Source organism: Emys orbicularis, chromosome 4 (genome assembly GCF_028017835.1).
Source record: "Emys orbicularis isolate rEmyOrb1 chromosome 4, rEmyOrb1.hap1, whole genome shotgun sequence".
Lineage (NCBI taxonomy): Eukaryota > Metazoa > Chordata > Testudines > Emydidae > Emys > Emys orbicularis.
Window position 1 is genome coordinate 22,649,003 of NC_088686.1, and position 19,823 is coordinate 22,668,825.

Here is a 19,823-nt window from a genome sequence, read left to right on the forward strand (position 1 = left end):
ACAAGGAGGATGAGGATGCAGAGAACCTTTGCAGACCATCAAACCCCTCAGTGTGCCAAGGAGCCATGGCCCACCGAGGCCCCAACTGCCCTAGGTTCAAGTGGGGTTATCCAGAGAAAGAGGATCTCTATCTCCAGGAAGTATCTGTATAGCTAAATACATGAACTATCGGCCAAACCTTCCTGAAGGGTGCTGCAGTGTGTGGTAGGCATGGCAGCCATGGAGACTGCTGCAGGCCTGAGGCTGAAGTAGTGGGAACAAAGAATCTATTGAAGCTCAGTGGCTTAGGGACCTGTAGCGTGGCAGGTACATTTGTACAGTAAAGCACATGCACAACTAATAGAGGGGTGGGTACAGAATTCCATCCACCACAGCGAGCGTGAGCTCTTCTCTCTCCTCCTCTTCCCATCACAAAGCCAGGCTACTCGACCATTGCACTGGGTAGAGAATTTGGCCCTGAAAGCATTTTGCTGGTAGCAGCTTTCTGCTGGGACAAGCGTGTAGGTAAAATGAAGAGAGGGGAGTGCCAAACGTTGCCAATCTTCCACTTAGCATGTGCTCCCATTCTATGGAATGTTACATTTAAGGCTAAAAACCTGCCCTCGAGTTACCATTGTGATCTCTCTTTAGAGGGACTTGAGAGTTGCATGTGAATCAGATGGTAGAATTTGGTCATGAACGTTTACATGGACACAGATTCCGGTTATAAAAAGAGAGAGAGGCGCACCAGGAAGTGTCTGGGGGAAAAAATCCTAGTTCTCGTTCTTTACAGGCTACCAGAAATTCCAGGATCATCATAAAAAGATTTGAGTGGCAAGACACAGTCTTTCTCACTGCAAACGTACCTTTCTTCCCGTTCCCTTTTTTGTTTACGAGCATGGCGGTCCATCACGCTGGTTTTAGTCCTTGTCTTTTTCCAGGAGTAGTAAAATTTCACCAAACTGGCTATCGATTTGTCAGGAAGCTGAAAATAAAATAGTTACACTTTTTAGAAGTCTTCACAGGTTTACATGTACAGCATTACCTGGATTTCACATCAGATGAACCAGTTTTTGGTACATACTATGACAGCCAGCAGGAAAGTCATAGCCAGCATCATAGGGTCGCAATATCTATTCAAATTAACAAAAGAGGTTTTAAAAGGATGCAATATTGGTTCTTTCTACAACCTTCGATAAGCGTGTAGCAAGTTGTAATATTTTCATTCTCTTTGTCCTGTATGTCTACATGACAAGCCTGCCTTCCATCAAGCAACTAAACCTGTATTAAGGTAGCTGACTCGTTTGAGTTCTGCAGGCTACCCTAGAAGTGACCTGCATCACTCTTGTCCCTCACCTCACCCCACGCAACAATAACTTTAAAGGCCTGACCCAAGTTCCATTAAAAATCAGGGAGCTACAGGTGGAAGTCAGATCCCTCTTATTTAAGGACCAAAATTTCAAAGTTTTGGCTTTAGATACTTGTGGTTATCAGTGGAAGATTCAGCGTACACTGAGGGCAGTAAATAGCCCCAAAACTGTACATTTGTTCCCCTCCATGGAATGAGTTTCACACCTCTGCTCTAAAACGTGCAATTTTAATACTGGTCAGCACCCATGTACTATGCACAGGCTTCCTCAGTGCAAATTCAAGGATGAGGTTACTAAGAATGCAGCTAATTTGGAATAGGTAGGTCAGAACACTTGCACTTACACTTTTGTTGTATAGCCAATACTTAGAATATAGTGCACTTTTAATATAAACGACTGTCAGAGTGTTTCCCCAGCACACACAACACCACAGGATGCTACATGCATACCAAAAGTTGCTCAAAAAAATGTCCTGTAATTCATTACTGAGAAGCAGTATGAGAGTCTGGCATTAATGCACTGTAATCCACGTTCACCAGGGGACAGAGTTACGGCCATTCACCTGAACTGTGAATTTCCTAATTTGGTGCTTACGTGTGCTACATAACGGGCTCCCTTACATGTTTTACAATCAGTTTATAGATGATATTACTGAGGGATTCTTTTATTTTACATTTAAAAGGAAAAAATGGGAAAAAACAGAAAGGTGCTCCACTCTCCAGGCCTTCAGAGCTCTGCTAGTTTTGCATAAAAATGGTCAGGAGGCAGTCATCCAGATCCTATAACCTGGAATTATTTGGCTGGGCACCACAGGAATCCTGTTCATACGCCTGCATGAGGAGCTTTTAAGGGAGGACGAGAACAGGACCTAGTCCTACAAGCCTTACAAAGGGGCATAGCAGCCCTCCCTACCCTTTGGAACAGTCAGATCACTTTTTACTATTCAGCAAAGTCAGCAACGCATGGAGCACCACTAGGGTGAGCAGATAGCAAGTGTGAAAAAAAATTGGATTTTTTTTCCGGGTGGGGGATGGACCAGAGTTAATAGTTGCGTATATAAGACAAAGCCCCTAACAGAAGGATGTCTGGTCACCCTCAGCACTGCAGCCTTCCTTAGCTGCATACTTTACGAGCGGACCAAAAGCCTTGTGCAAAGTATACTGCATATGCTAGTTTTCAAAGGGTCGGAACTGTCCAATCAAAGCCAGAGCTTCACTAGAACAGTCAAAGGGATTTTCACTTGAGGGATAGTTTTCAACTTTTAAATTTCAACCTCCCATCCCAGTTGAAAAACTGTTTAAAACTTTCGTTTCACTCCCACTCTCCATCCCTTCCAAAATGAAGTTGGTGGTTTTGTGTTTTTGCTGAAAATTTCCTCTCCCCAAAAAAGTTCACTTTCAGGCAGATACCAAGCCTAGAAAATATCAGCTCCAAAGGTAAAATTTCATAAAGACTGAGTGATTGAAAACAGGGAATTAAATCTACAATCCTCAAGCACGGACGCTCCCATATGATACTTAATAGGCACTTATCGCCAATGTAAAATGCATAAAACTCCTAAAAAAAAAACAATGTTAAAAAAAAGTAAAGCAGATTCAATAAAGCTCTTTGGGGAAAGGACTGTTTTTTCATTAGGTAAGTGTACCATTCAATGCACAATGGGGCCCTAAACCCTGATTTAGGCCTCTAAATACTACTGCAATACAATAAAATGAAGAGTGGCCCCATGAGTGACAAATTAATACCAATTCTATAGCCAGAACTGTGTCTCCAGATTGTAAAAAATAGTCAGATTCTAATTCTAGAAGACTTTTTCTTTGGATGACATGCGGATTCTGTGTCTGCTGCTAGAGGAATGTGAGGTGATAAAAGTAATATTCCCTCCCCCCTCCCAAATCAGTACAGTCCTCCTCTGAATGACAATGCAAGAGTCAAGCTTTTCCCCCCAACAACCCACCCGGACACCAGACAGACAATCTTCAAAACGAGCAGTTACATGATTGCTAACAATCCTGTATTGGACAAGGTGACCTCAGTTTTTTCCAGGTCTAATTATTATGATCCTACTTACCATCTGCTGAATTCTATGAAATGTTTTCCCATGGAAACTAAAGGCCTGTTCGAACAAGACCTTGTCTTCCACTGTCCACTCGTCTGGGAATGGAGTAAAGTTGGGCAAATCAGCCAAGGATTTCTCAATATTATGCTTGTGCCAAAAGAGCATTCCAAGGGCCTGAAAGAAACATGGACACGAGAAACTGAGTTGCAATGAGGCGGGGAGAGGGAATATACAGTCCTCACACTGATACAAGTAATAGGGTGATAGGGCAGCACGAAAGTTACAAAAGGGCCATGACTCTGACCTCAGATACACGTGTGTGAGGCTGCAGAAGCTTAAGTGACAGCAAGAACCTGGCATCTGACCCATCACCACTCTGGACTGTGGAGCACCAGAATCTGGCCATGTTGTGTAAGCAGCAAAAGGAAAGAGTTCTATTGCTGAAAGGCCGCTAGAGTTGCTGCAGGAAAAGGCAAGTGGGGTGGACATTTTTGCTAGAGTTTAAAACATAAAAATAAATAAGGTCTTCCAGCAAAAAATGGCACACACGCAGAGCATTTAGCCAAGAACAAAGTAAAGAGCTAGAAAAATGTGTGTAAAGCAGAGATTAAACTAAACTACAGGCAGAGTTAGCAGGTGAGACAACTTCCTACTGGTGTTCAAGTCTTGATATGGGTCTATTTGATTGGGTGTTTTTCTGCTCTTTTTTCGAAGGGGGAGGGGACAGTCTTATTTGCTGATTGGGCTGCCCTGACAAAGCAGGGGCATAGCTCACTATCATTTTTTTTGGGGGGGGGGGGCAAGGGGGAGGGGGGAGACGGGATGATGACCATCATTTATTCCCCCTAACTTCATCTCCTTCAGTTGCAACCCCAAGTCTCCAGTTCAGAAAACAAAATTACACACACTGCACCCTCTGGCATTAACGAATGCTTGCCCTAATGAGCCCTCTAAGAGGTATTCACTCAAAATCTACCACCCTCCGGAGGTGGATGGCAAAAAGAGCATTCTGACCCTTCACTCTGATGGAGTATTATTTTTTTGGTGCCATTAGCCTCCCCAGAGTCATTTCAGAAGGGCCTGACCCTACCGTGCTACAAATATTTAAAATAAAAATTTGCAACTTGTTTCAGAACTGCTGTTAAGTGAAAACGATCCCCAATCCGCTGACTAAAATATTACCTGTTTGACATATGCAAAGTTGACTCTAGTTCTGCCACCATAATTCCCCCCCCCCGTCTAGCAGTTTCACCCAGTCCATTCAGACTGCCGGTGCTACCTTTGAAACTGGGGTTTCCCCATCCCACTTTGCTATGCAAAAAAAAAAAAAAAACAGTTCCTTTCTGGGCACAAAGTTCTCGCTCCAGTAGATTCTGCAACTATATGACTAAACGCTTGCTTCACCCCAGATCTCTTCCTCATGAAACTAGACTCTCCCTGCTAAATATCTAGATTTCTTCCCCTTCACTATGATACAGAACCAGAAGAGTCTTTAACACGTCATGGTTTTGAAGATGTCACGTGAATTAAAAAAATACGACTAGACAGTTGGGAGGGGAGAGCTTAACTAGCTAGTAGAGAGGCACATGAAAGATTTTACAAGCCTTATGGTTTCTTCTTTTTTAACATCAGACCCAGTCTCACCTGGGCACCTCCCCAAATATCCCTATGTGAAGCTATACAAGCTGGACATTAGTACAGAAATACATTGCACAAAGAGGAGATATGTTGAAAGGGCCAAATGTTCTTAAAGAGGGGAAGTTGGCTCACATACCAACCTCAGACAAAGGGCATGGAACACACGTGTGATTTTTTTTTTTTTTTAATAGGTCAGGCTCTCAACACTTACAATATTTTTTTAAGCAGACATTATTTCTAGAAGACAGACATTTTACAAATAAGCGGCTTTTACACAGCTAGCAATAGTGCCCACAGGGATTTACCAATTCAAAGTTCTTCTACCCACCCCTCCTCCCTAGGAAAGAACTCTACTTGTCCCTCCCTGCATGTATCCATTTAGCTGTTGATACAGAACCCAGCTACAAGTGAGGGAAAGAAGGAGAGGGCCAGAGCAGATGAGCTGCATACACAACAAATGCAGCCAGTTGGACATGAAGCCCAGCAGACAGCTGAGCTTTAAGGAAGAGTCCCATTCACCCTTCCAGAGAAACCTGCTCCCTATTGCTACATCAACAAGCTGGCACCTGTGTCTCTGAATGTGATGGAGGGCAGGATCCTCAAGGCAATTGCTACCTTCTCCTCTGCTGCCCTATGCCTTGGAGGGAGCAAGCTTTGCAAGGTCATTGCCTCCTTGGCTGACCACATACTTGGGATCTTTCTAGGGCAGTGGTCCACAACGTGGCGCCCGCTGGGGCATCTATGCGTGCCTGTGTACTGCCCGGCGGACGAGCATCCCCCGAAATGCCGCCGACAAGCAGGATCAGCCAGAGGCGTCGCCACCGAAATGCATTTCAGCGGCAACGCTTCTGGATGACTCTGCTTGTCGGCGGCATTTCGGCAGCGACGCCTATTGACGTTGCCGCTTCTCAGCGGCATTTCGGCGGATGCTCGTCCGTCACCACGGTCCGCGGTGGCTCGTCGTCTGTGCCTGCCAGACTAAAAAGGTTGGGGACCATTGTTCTAGGCTGCTACCTGCTATAGTGTCCTGAGCCCTAGAGGATTGGCTCCCAGTAGTGTGCGTGTGCGCATGTGCACACACACGGTCAAATGCTTGCCACCACCATTGGCTAATACGTTCAGAGCCAGAGGCAAAAGTCCTAAAGCTGGTTGTCTAGGCTTGAATGGTTCCCTCAAATTCTCACTCTTCCCCTCCTCCCCCCAAAGGATCTCATGTCTAACATCGATCTGAAAGGGGAAGTGTCCATGGTTATGCAATTTTTTCCTGGGAAAGTCCAATTTCAAAAATAAAATTTCTATAACATTGGATTAGTAGGACTATTTGCATAAAATACACAGAATGTCCTTCCAGGATGGTTATTTCCTAACAGTGCTTGGTTTTCAAATTCTAGGACCACCAAAGTCTTTGAGGACATATGCTGCCCTGCAAAGGAAGAACAGTGGAAGGTTCTCCCCAAGACAATTCATTATGGAGAAACAGGAACACAGGAATTGCCATACTGGATCAGACCCACGGTCCCCCTACTCTAGCATTCTGTTTCTGATAGTGGCCAGTACCAGATACTTCAGAGAAAGGGGTAAGAACCCCACTGTAGGCAGATTTGGGATAATCTGCCTCCCCCCGTGAAAGATCAGAATGAGACCTAAGTAACAAGAAGAAATGGCTGGGGACAGGACAAATCCATTTAGTAGAATAAGGGGAAGGCAACTGGACAGAGACCATCAGCTCATTTCACAGATCACTGTAAACCTGACAGCGAATGTTCAATTTCCACCAGCCTGGCTGATCATAGGCTCAAATCATGACAAGTGAACAGTGGGACAGAACACTGAGAGCTTAGAAAGTGCCAGGTGGCACTGATCATTCAAGCACATAGTTACACAGCTTAGTGAGTTGTCATGCCTCAATCCAGAGAGCCCAGTAGCACAACACACACTTTTCTCCTTCCTCCTTCCCCTTAACCAGACGTTCCCATCCCATCCCACCCACTCTTCCGGTCACAGCATCACAGCCACAAAAATCCTTCCGTTCAAGGAGAAGACATGTTTTCAAACTTTAGACAACTCTCACGACATCTAAAAACATAAGTGTGTGTTCAGTTTTTAAAGCTTCAGATCTGGCACCTGGCTGCACCTCAGTTTTACAAGTTTTTTAATTTTAAACAAAGTCTGATCAGTTTTCACTTTCCAAAAACATTCACCTTTCGACTGAAATCAAATAGAATAAGTTGTCACTCAAATATGAGGGGCTTAGTTTTTGGAGGACGTTATTCATGACTTCACATATTAGAACAACACACCTATCTGTTTTTTGGGGTTTTTTGTTTTTTTTTAAATAACAAAAAGGGAAGAATTAGGGTTGTGGCTATTCACTGCTTTAAGGGGTTTTATTATTAATTATTATTATTTTTGGTCCTAGAAATATCATGAACGTCAGCTTTGATCTTCCCTGGTTTTGCTGAAGCATCTGCTGGACAGCTCAGAGCACATGTATTGTACGGTTTCTCACACCTTAACTGAGAAGAGAACTGAAACTTTAAGATGTCTCTTCTCAAGAATGTTTAAGACCTACACTTCCAATGGCTAACACAAAAATGAGGGTTTGGTCATCTGACTAAAACCTCTTCCTCTCTTAATCACTCACCCTTCAGTCCCATTGCTTTTGCAAGGGCATAATTTTTCTAATTCTCTAGTCAGAGTCCTCCAGTAGAGACAATACCTTTATTCCCAATACAACCAGCAGAACCTATCCCTCCTCCCCACCACACAACTTAATGCATGAGATGTTCCACTTAATTCAGAAGAACTTCTCAGGTGTATGAAGCTACCCAACTGTCAAAGTGTTTGTCGAGATGGGTCTTAAGCAGGAGACGGAAAAAGCCAGAGTGAAATCTGGGCCTCACTCAAGTAAAGGAAAGCCTTGTCATGGGCTTCAATGAGATCAGAATTTTACCAACGTAGACCTAGATCAGACTGCAACACAAGGCCAAATACCACAGAAAATCAAGGGGAGGTTTGCATCAAAACACTGAAAAAAAGTATTTGGGCGTTTTAGTGACTATCATTAATAAATTAGGATGAACTGCATGTCCTCAGAAAATAAATGTATTATTATACTGGATGAGTGGAGGGAAGCAAGTTTGCAGTGTAGCAGTTTGTTTTAAATCAGGTTCTAGTACCTACTGGGGAAAAAAGGTCAGTTTAAATACAGAAATGGAAATAATCGTTTTGTTACCTGTTCCATGTTGTATCCATGTTTCTCTTTAGCAATGGCAATGTATTCGTCCACTGAAAAATAAAAATAGGTTCTGAAGACATTTCACACATGGGCCTTGCCCCACTTTTCAGCCTACAAGAGAGGATATAAAATCCAGCTGCTTTGAGTCTAAACAGGGAGGAGGCTACTGGTTACTTATTACCTATATTATTCACCTATTGCCCAGTAATGGACATCACATCCCCTGTAGAGAACTTGGGGAAAGAGTTAGTTATATTTAAAAAACATGCAAGCAACAAAAAAAGAACCACATGGTATCCTGTTCTAATACCTTCCCATTAGGTTGAGTTGCAAGAATCAGTCCATAAGCCTGCATTCTTAAGGATCAGAAACAGTTGAAGGTTTCAACCAGGCAAAGATATTTAATTTAATCTTGCTCATATAACCTAATTCTGCCCCTTTATTGTCATGCATGACAATACACAGTCTTTAGGGACAATCACCATTTGTTTGTTTTAATAACCACAAAGGACTCCTGCTTCATTTCATGAATAGGATGGATGGCAAATCAGGTAGTTGTTTATAGGACTATTGTGATTTGCAGCTGAAGTTGAAAGGTGGTTATTAAAATGGCAAGGGGACTGCAGAAAGAGAAAGGATAGGCGCCTGCCTGAATTCTGTTCTCTTTGGCTGTGTCACAGGCTTTTTACATGCTGGACAAATTACTTAACCCAAAAATCTTCAAAATTATCAACTAACTGTTGGTTCCTTGTTTTCTGGATGCTCATCTTGGGACACCTAAGATCTGGTTTTCAGATATGCTGAGCTCTTCACTCCAAGTGAAATCAACAGGAGTGGAGAGGGCTGAGCAGCTTTTGAAGAAGGGGAAAATATATATATATATCTCAAGCCTAAGCATCTTCAGTGGGGCACCCGATATTAGTAGACCCTTAATTTTGGCCTAGATATCCATGTCTCAGCTCCCCATCTGTAAAATTGGGACAATACCTTTCTAAAAACTCAGGGGCACTGTAAAAATAATTTCATTAATCTTTATGAAGCAGCTGGTTACTATAGTGATGAGTGTCATGGAAAAGCCCATGAGGAAACAAACAATTCCATATTCAGTGGAACTTGGATGGGGTGAAGTAAATAAAGCATGAGGCCACAAACTGAAAGAAATACTGTACAGTTGCATCATTCCCCAAGTACCATCCATCCTGTCCACCAAATGACATAGGAGTCCCGTGGAAATTTTGTGATCACATCCCATGTAAGCATGTATCGCAATCCAAGTACTGTACACAAGTGGGCAGAATTAGGGTTGCACAGGAAACCTTAATTAGGATGTTTCCCAGCTTGAGTGTTTGACTATGCACCCTTAACTTTTCTTAATGTAGATATTTTATATGTGATTCATTAAGTGCTTTGCCTTAAGGTCCAACAAAGAGAGTTAAGTTCTAGAGACAGTACTAAGCTCTTGGGAACGCCAATCACTTGGGGAAAGGATTGCTGCGTTAACTGGCTCTTCAAGTGAGAAAAGATCTATAGTTCCAGATACTATTTCACCATTTTTATCCATAATTTCTTCCCCTTGGAGATTTAAAGAGTTTTCCCTTCTAATAAATTACTTAACATTTTAACAGCTACAGCAATTAAAAATCACATTTTTTTTAAAACCATTCACTAATGTCTTTTCTATAAATTCCAACCTAGCTAAAAAGGACAGGAAGAGGGACCACTATAGCGATAGCAACATTAATAGAACTTCGTCACTTTATAGAGGAACTCAGTATGTGGTGAAGCAAACTACTAGGGGCATCACACCAGGCCTCTGGACAGGAGGCACAGAGTGCGTGTGTGTGTGAGCGCGTGTGCACATGCCGGGGAGGAAAGACAAAGGGAAGGAAGGAAGAGGAGAGGAAAGCAAACAGTAAAAGAGCAACCTTCATATACTGAAAGGACACGGAGGATGGGAGGGGTGGTGGTGTTATAATCTATTGTGTCAATAAACCAGGAAGTTGCAAGTAGCAAATGAGGCCACTTAGTTCATGCTCCCTGCCATTTCTCATCTAAGTATTAGCTCACTCTTTCTTTGGAGCTCACACTTTGAGGGTTCAGAGGTGTTTGGCAATTCTAGATTCTTTGCTCCTATCTTGTAGGTATTATCCTTTGCATTAAGTAGGGCCATCCTATTGCTTATGGACTTGAGTCACTCATTGGATCCTTTTAGACTCAATTCCTCAATATTACCAGATATTTGAATTGCCACAGCCGAGACCCACATATGCCACACAAAACACACACCCTTCCATCTTGGCCTTGTCACAAAGTTGCACACCATTCTGGAAGACTTGGACCTGCCCACCGTGATCTAGGCATTTGCGACCTCCAAGCTCAATTATTGCAACTACTCCCTGGGATTTAAGCCACTCACCCTGAAAAAGCCTCAACTGGTACAAAGCATAGCAGCTCCTCTGCTTAGCAATGCAGATCCCCCTGAACACATCTCACCAGTGAGGATCTCATTCAATACAGAATCCAGGTCCCACAGTCTCCATCTCGAGATGGAAAGCCCACCATGGAACTCTCCCTAGCTACCTGAGAGATTACCTCTCCTGCTGCATGACTTCCCAGACCAGGAAGACTTTAGGTGAGGGGTGTGTGTATGCATGTGAATAATCTACTGGCTGTTGTTAGTACGGAAGCAACCAGACCTGACTAACAGAAGTTTGCAGAGTACAAGCTGTGCTGTAAAAACAGTGCAGGCACATTCTAGTTGTTTCTTTATAGAACCACTGCACCACATTCCTTTCTAGTGTAACCCCAGTGACCTGAGTGCAGTTACAAGAAGGAGGAATCTAGTCTATTGTGTTTAAGAGCGTGCCCACACTACAATCATAGATGTGACTACAGCATGTGTAGACATACCTGAACTAGCTTTGGTACCCAAATTAGCTAGATTGAGGGTATGTCTACACTTAAATTGCTGCAGTGGCACCTCTGTAGCATTGACATTACCTACACTGACTGAAAGGTTCTCCTGTCAGCGTAGGCACTCCACCTCCCCGAGAGGAGATAGCTAGGTTGACAGAAGAATTCTTCCAGCGACCTAGCACGGTCTACACTTTGGGTTAGGTTGGCATAGCTACAGCTCTCGGGGGGGGGGGGGGGGGGGGGGGACTTCTCACACCCTTGAAGGATGTCGCTCTGCCAATGTAAGTTCACAGCGAAGACAAGCCCTAAAGCTAGTTCAGGTATGTCTAGACATGCGGCAGTCAGACATCTGATTGCAGCGTAGACATACCCTAAGGACTGGTCTGCACTACAAAGTTAGGTCAACCTAGCTACAATCACTCAGGGCTGTGAAAAAACTCACACCCCTAAGAGACTTAGGGCTTGGCTACACTTGCAGATGTAGAGCACTAGGAGTTAAACCAGCCTTCGGAGATCGCAGCAGGGAAAACGCTGCCGTGTGTTTACACTGTCAGCTGCAAACGCACTGGCGTGGCCACATTAGCAGCTCTTGCAATGCCACAAAGAGCAGTGCATTGTGGTAGCTATCCCAGTGTGCAAGTGGCTGCAACGTGCTTTTCAAATGGGGGTGGGGTGGAGTGTGACAGGGAGTGCGTTGTGTGTATGTGGGGAGGAGAGAGTGTGCTTTGGGGGGCTGAGAACGTGTCAGCATGTTGTCTTGCAAGCTCAGACAGCAGCAGACTCCTCTCCCTCCCCCCCCCCTCACTCATAACAGCAGCATTCCACACTAATGGTTTGCTTTGTCCCGGAGCAGATAAGCATGCCAGCTGTCAGAAACAGAGCTTTGAAAGGGGATATCCGCATGCCTACAGACGATTTCAAAACAATGACCAGAATGGCCACTTGACTTCAGGGGATTATGGGACATTTCCGGAGGCCAATCACAGCACAGTAATGCAACACGTCGTCCACCCTGCCGCCCGGGTGTTTCAGCCAGGGCACAGCAAGCTTTATGCTTCTCATGGAGGTGGATTACCAGGAGCGCTCCAGCTGCAGAATCCTGGCGCTCTACGTGCCTTGCCAGTGTGGACACCTCAGGAGTTAGGGCGCCCAGGGCTACTTTAATGCGCTCTAACTTGCAAGTGTAGCCAAGCCCATAGTTAATCCAACCTAAGCTCCAGCATTGGCAGCACTAGGTCAACAGAAAAGTTCTTCCATCGACCTAGCTACCACCTCTCAGAGAGGGGTCTAATACAGCGATGAAAGAACCCCTGCAGCTGTGCCACTGTAGCATTTCCAGTGTAGACATAGCCTATGCTAGACTAGCAAAATGTCTTTTTGCCAGTATAACTGTGGTCTGGTCCACACTACAGACTTTCACACCCGAGCGTCATAGTTCTACTGACCTAACCCCCAGTGTAGGCAGCGCTATGTCAGCGGGAGGGCTTCTCCTGTTGATATAGCTACTGCCTTTCAGGAAGGTGGATTAACTATGCTGACAAGAGACCTCTCTCCCCCTCGGCGTAGAGCATCTTCATCAAAGCATTGCAGCGGCGCCGATGTAGTATGTTAAGTGTAGACCTACCCTGTGTCTGCACTAGGGCTTCTGCCAGCACAGCTATGTCTGTTGGGGGGACAGGGTCACACTCCTAAGGCCTGGTGTACACTACAGGGTTAGATCGATGTAAGCTGCCTTGTGTCGACCTAGCTGTGGAAGGGTCTTCGCTTAAATTTGGCTCCTCCTGACATAAAGTGCCTCTCTACGCCAATTTAGTAACGCCACCTCCATGAGCGGCGTAGAGGCACGGTCGATGTAATTGGGTCGACGTGTTGCTTACGTTGACCGTTACTGGCTTTCAGGAGCTGTCCCACAATGTCCCACACTGACAACACAATCGATACAAGCACTCCTGGTGAGGACACGCACCACCGACACAAGGTCCCAATTGTGCACACACACAAGCGATTTAATAACTGCGGTGGCTTTATGCAGACGTAAGTTAGGTCGAGAATTCTGTAGTGTAGACATGGCATAACTCAGTGGTTCTCAACCAGGGGTATGTGGATCCCTGGGGGTACACAGAGGTCTTCCAGGGGGTACTCAAATCATCTAGATATTTGTCTAGTTTTACAAGAGGCTACGTAAAAAGCACGAGCGCAGTCAGTACAAACTAAAACTTCATATAGACAATGACTTGTTTATACTGCTCTATATACTATACACTGAAATGTAAATATAATATTTATATGCCAAATGATTTATAATGATGTAGTACAAATGAGAATAAGCAATTTTTCAGTAATAGTGCACTGACACTTGGGTTTTTAGGTCTGATTTTGTAAGCAAGTAGTTCAAGTGAGGTGAAATTCGGGGGTATGCAAGACAAATCAGACTCCTGAAAAGGGTACAGTAGTCAGGAAAGGTTGAGAGCCACTGGCCTAACTGACATAACCATGCCAGCAAGACTTTCCAGTGTAGACCATGCCAAAGACAATGATGCTTAAGAAATGACAGTTATGTGACAAATGAAGTGTCTGATTCCTACGAGGGCCCTTGTTGCTATTAGAAACCAGATCGTGCAAAAGGAAGATTCCTGTACATCTTCAGGAAGGCTCCTGCTTTCACGGGTTTTGTGCTTGGCTGGTGCATAAGAGCAAACTCACCCCCCTCAAAATGTTCTGCTCTGGCCAGCACACAGGGTGGGAAGCATGTGCTTACCCAAAGATCCCCTGTCCACAGCTATCCATGCCCAATGAGTCTCTCTACCCTCCACCTCCCAGGAGGATGGTCAGGCATGAAAGGCTGGAAGAGCAGAATGCTCCTGCTAATGGCACTCTGCTCTGCCTGTATGCTGCAGGCAGAAAGAAGTGGGAAACATTTAGACACTTGCTAATCACCTCTCTCCTGTGCAAGTGGGAGCTGTTAGGGCAACCACCAAAGGAGATGGACAGGTTGCACCCAACCCAGCATCAGTGGAGAAGGAGAGAAAGGGAAGAGACACTCCCCCGGCATCTGGAGAGAGAGGATACTTGCTGGGTTTCCCACCAGTGCATTTCTCCCTTAATCTCACTGGAAACCCTACCTCCACCTATATTGCATGTCCTGACTTTTGGCTGGCTAGGTGTTTGGTAAAAACACCCCTCCCCTCCCCCCAAGTCCTGTGGGTGTTATTCAGTAACGCGCTGGCACTAACGGAGACTTTGTTAGCTGCTAGAAGGAAGGGGATAGGAACAAATAGCTGCACTGCTCCTCATTACAGTCCCAACTCTAAGACCAAGGATTTGAATGATTTTAAATACATAAAAAGGGAATGTTTATTTAGGGGTCTATTATCTGAAAGATAGGAAATGCTTGGAAGCAGCTTTTTCCCAGGCACATTCCATCAAATATAAACACCACTCTATAGAACATATATTTCTGTGGAATCTTCCCCAGAATAAACATTTGCTTCCTGACAGCTTCACAAATGTCACTTCATGCCTAGCAGAACCACGGACCCCAGACAGGGTTTGCAGGGGAGGGAAAACCTGGGGAAAGCAAAGAGAATGCAGAGGTAGAGCTGCGACTGTAACCTCAATTCACCCCATCTACTGAGGTACTGCAGGAAACTCTGAACACTTTGCATACTACGTGATGTAATACCCTGAGAGAACAGGGTGAAATAAGGACACAGCAGCAGCCTTAGCAGCCCTGCTGTAGTGTGCTTCATACTGTTTGATCAATGCTAGAACGTGTACGATTTTGATCGTAGCTGTAGATTTTTATCTCCTCCACCAAAAAGAGATGAGGAATAAATCAATTTTGTATGATCCACATTTGATTTATTATTCATACACAAAAAGTGAAATACATTTTCAACTCCAAAACGTGATGGAAACAGGAAAAAAACAAAACAAAACAACCTTTTGCTATAAAAATGAATAGCAGCATTGGCCAAACTGCAGCACAGACCATTAGTAAAGCAATTACGCCACCTTGTGGCCACAAAACATTTTAAAAAGGGAAACAGAAAAGTATATTCAAGTTTTGAGGAGACCTGCAAAAAAAAAAAAAAAAAAAAAAAAAAAAAAAGGGGAGGAATATCAATAAAAAGGATTTGTCTAAAGACGTTCTGAAAAAGATTACTCCTGGGGGAATTCTGCGCCAAAAATTAAAGATTCTGTGCACAATATTTTTAGATTCTGCATTTTATTTTTCAAAATAACACTACGTAATCACGGCAGTTTCTTATTATTTTGGTAATTTATTCAAAATACCTGTCAGCAAGTAAGTCTGTAACAATACAGGCAACAAAAATGATTCAGGAAATGTAGGTCAGCTGAGGCTCCCACTGTCAGTCCTGGGTGGCTGGGGCTGAGAGTGGGAGACCCTCCACCCATTTTCCGGTTTATCCAGATTTTTGGTGATCTAATCAAGCCCAATTCCAATTCAACTGGATAATCAGGGTTCCACTGTATGTAACAAATACATCTGAAACATGCAAAAATGGAAAAAGGAAGCATTTTGGTGAAAATCACAAGTTGTGTGTGAAAAAATAAAATTCTGCAGGGAACATTAATTCTGCGTAAATTCTGCCCTGCGCAGTGGCACAGAATTCCAGCAGGAGTAAAAGATTTTATCCCCCAAAATGACCCAACCCCACCCTTTATTTAAATTAAAAGGTTCTCTCTGCCCTAGAAGGCTGATAAGTGAAATGAGTAAAATCACGACTGATGTCACAAGAGTGATAAGGGCTGGTCTACATGCAGGTTTTGGACTGCTTTAAGCACCTTTATACTGGCATAACTGCATCCTCTCTAGGGGGTTGTACAGTTTTAGCCATATTGGTTTCTAAAGCTTGGTCCATGTTTAATATTCATTCCAATATAGCTATGTTGGTTAGGGGTGGGGGGTTTTCCCCACTGACATAGCAACACCTGCCTAAGTTTCTAGCGTAGACCCAGCTTACACCAGCATAGTAGGTCTTCTGCTGTTGTAGCTTATGTCTCGGAAAACTGATGAATACTATACCAGCAAAAGAATTTTTATATCGGCAAAAACCGCATCTCCACTCAGAGTTATTGCTGGTATAGCTATGGTATAAACTTTTCTAGCATAGACAGGGCTTAAAACTAACCTAGCTATAGCAGTACAAAAAACTGCTTAGACAAGCCCTGAGCTACAGAGGGCATGTCTACTTCACAAATAGAGGTGTAATTGCACCATGTACAGACGTTCCTAGATCTGCTTTAATCTAACTAGCGTAAATACCAATAGCAGCGAAGCCGCAGCAACATGGACTTCAGTGTGGGGTGCACAAACCTGCCAAAGATTCTAGGTACCTACTCCAGTGGCTATAGGGTGACCAGACAGCAAATGTGAAAAATCAGGACAGGGGATGGTGGGGGGGGGGGGGTGTAATAGGAGCCTATATAAGAAAAAGATCCAAAAAAATCGGGACATCTGGTCACCCTAAGTGGCTAGCCCACAGCAAAGTCTGTGCCGCTGCAGCTTCACTGCTGTGGTACCCGAGCTAGCCCAGGTATGTCTATACGTGCTGCAGTCAGACCTCGGATTGTAGCGTAGACATCTGAAGGGACATTTTTTGTGGTTTTAAAACATCAATAGTGTTTTGAGGGTTCTTTGTTTTTCCTAGTATCTACTTAACTTCAGGTACCATGTAACTGAAGGTGGCCACACTGCCCAAACTGCCTTTTAGGTTTCTAACGGATACTCACTAAAAAGCTAACCAATACAAATACCTGTTAATTGCATGATTTAGCCACTCATTTACTATTTTTTCCTTTAACATAGTATTTTGTGTGTGTATATGTGTATATTTGTGAGTGTACCCCTACTAGAAACTTTTGCTGGTACAGCAGTGGCAGTGAGGAGTATGACTTTAACAACACTGTTATAGAAGTAAAAACCCTGATGTGTAGACAGTTATGGCTGCAAAAAAGTGTTTTTGCCAGTATAATATCACCGCTCTTATATAGTGCTTTTCATCAGTAGGTCTCAAAATGCGTCACAATCTTCACAACACAGCTATAAGATAGGGAAATATAGCTTATGTCACTCACCAAACCAGCATAAGCTATAATGGTAAGAACATTTTGTTGCCAGTGTAACTAAGTCTACACTAGGAGGATTTGTCAGTATATTCCATACCACCAAAAATTTTCTAGTGTAGACTAGGCCTAGGGTAAGTGGCAAGAAGTATTTGCAGTTAAATAACCTCAGTATTTGGAGATAGCTATAGTAAGTATAGGGAAGTACAAGGGAATACTGAAGATGCTGAGGCAAACATAACTATTACCTAGGCAAAAGTGGCAAGTTTTTAAAAAGGTCATGACTATAGTCTGGCTGCCACATTCCACCCCAGAGGTGGTATCTGCCTAACTAGCGAGTGAGGTGCGTGTTGGGGTGGACAGTAGTTTAGGACTCTTTGGGTTGATAGGTGCTACAGATGTGTTTTAAACATTATGCTGTTATTCCTATCGTAAATAATAATCTGACTAAACTCTTGGTGTTAAGTCAAATTCCTGACTCTAAAAACAACGTTTTCATCCCCTCGTAGTAAGATAGAGAGCCCCTTAAGGCATGTTTTCGCTCCAGAGTTATCCCAGTCTCTTACCAATGTGCTGCTCCTATTCCCACTCCCATCCACACACAAAACCTTCTCACTCATGTTGTGTGGACTTCCAACCTGGTCAAAAGGGGCTGCGAGTTGAAGCTTGGGTTCTGCTTTCACTCGGTCTGGTAACCTGCCCATTTTGCAGCTCACAGCGCAGGCTAAAAGTCACTCAAGTGTTGACAACCCTCCAATGCCTTCCCAGAATTCCCCATGTGCCCAAAAGAACAGACACGTTCTCCCACAATTCAATGGGAAAGAACCAGAGCAGATCAACTTACTGCAGCACAAAACACAATGGGATATGCCCCCAGACGTCCTAGCAACACACATGGATGAATGCAGCACCCGTGAGAGCACAGTAACTCGGGTAGGGCTGTGCAGTGTGGCTCTGTGCTCCTGGACACTAGTCACCCAAGTTAAACAGTGAAGACTCAATTAACTTTAATTCCTACCTGGAAATGATGTGCATAATGGCAACATCCACACAGGGTAAAAAAATTATATCTGATCTTAATCCTCATGCTTCAGAACACGAGCCAATAACTAATTATCTTTGGAAGAAACTTCCCTCAGGGGCATGTTATTGCCAGGTTGTGGACTATGGGGTTGGGGTTTGGTTTTTTGTGTGGCATATTTCTCCTTAAAATTATGTATGGTTTCAGATACTATTTGTGTGAGGATACTGGACTAAGGCAGCCATTAGTCTGATCCAGGATATGGTTCTTATACCGTTTTCCTTCACCAGGATCTCACTGGTTTGAGGAAAAAAAAAAAAAATCCCCAATTATGGGCAGCAGAACAGAAAGCAATTTATTCAAAGTGTTGCAGTCCTCGTACAAAGACTCTAGCGTCAACCTAGGAATATCCCATCACCTCTTCTCATACTCCCAAAGTTAAGCACCAAGAGTGGATCAGCCAGTCAATAAGGAATTACCTTATTGTGCCAAAAATCAGTTTCTAAAAAGGTAAGTGTCTGAATTTGTTAGTGAAAAGGCAGTTCTGGTCAGTGAAGGATGGGTTACTCACCTTGAAGTAACTTGAGTTCTTTGAGAAGTGTTGTCCCAATGCATAATGCACTTCAGATTGCATACGTGCTCGATGCACCCAAGACTGGAGATTTTTGGTCATTTGGTCCATGCATGGCCACCCCACCCCTGCCCCATGCTCCACACCAAGAAAATAAAGGGGACTCCTGGACTGCTGCCCTCTCAGGGCAGGTCTACACTTAAAACGCTGCATTGGCACTTAGGTGCACTTAAAACGCTGTGCTGCTGTAGCGCTTTAATGGAGACACTGTAAGTCGATGGGAGAGAGCTTCTCCCGTTGCCTTAATTAATCCACCTCTGCGAGAAGTGGTACCTATGTTGGCAGGTGAAACTCTCCCATCAACCTAGCACTGTATAACCGGCGCTTAGGTTGGTATAACTGTTGCTCAAGGGTGTGGATTATTCACATCCCAGGTGACAGTTATATTGAAGTAATTCTATAGTGTAGACCAGGGCTTAGTTCATTCTCTACTGCCAGTTCTCAGTAGCGGCAGTGGGTGGAAACCAGGCAGCAAGCAAGGTTTTGGGGGGGGGGGGGGGGGGGAAGAGAGTGAACTACACACAAGGAAAAACACATCTTTAAGAACTCAAAATTACCACAAGGTGGGTAACCCATCCTTCTTTGAGTGATCATTGTTATGTCTAGAGCACTTCACATGCTTCACAAGCTACATCTCTTTAAAAGGAGGTGGATACTGTAGTCCTTTGACACAAGAGAGATTGCAGAACTGCTCGGGCAAGAGAGCAATCAGTTGTGTCAAAGGACTACAGGATGTGTGCTCCCCAAGCTACTAGGAATGAGTCTGTGGTTATAGTCTTCGTTGGAAGGGGGGAGTTGAATGGTACCCTGACATATTTCTTTCCTCTGTCCACCCACTATGTAGGGGAACTTGGAGGCGAAGACCCTTTGGGGAACCATGA

The 19,823-nt window shown here is 44.0% G+C and overlaps 1 protein-coding gene across 1 annotated transcript in view; it reads right to left on the reverse strand.

Annotated features, from left to right (window-relative positions):
- Positions 1 to 19,823, reverse strand: part of RCOR1 (REST corepressor 1) — a 118,463-nt gene that overhangs the window by 22,337 nt on the left and 76,303 nt on the right. Inside the window, exons 4-6 of the mRNA XM_065403744.1 lie at positions 8,282 to 8,334; positions 3,421 to 3,582; positions 846 to 964 (exon numbers count right to left, since the gene is read on the reverse strand). Of these exons, the coding sequence (XP_065259816.1) occupies positions 846 to 964; positions 3,421 to 3,582; positions 8,282 to 8,334 (334 nt within the window). The remainder of the gene's footprint in view (positions 1 to 845; positions 965 to 3,420; positions 3,583 to 8,281; positions 8,335 to 19,823) is intronic.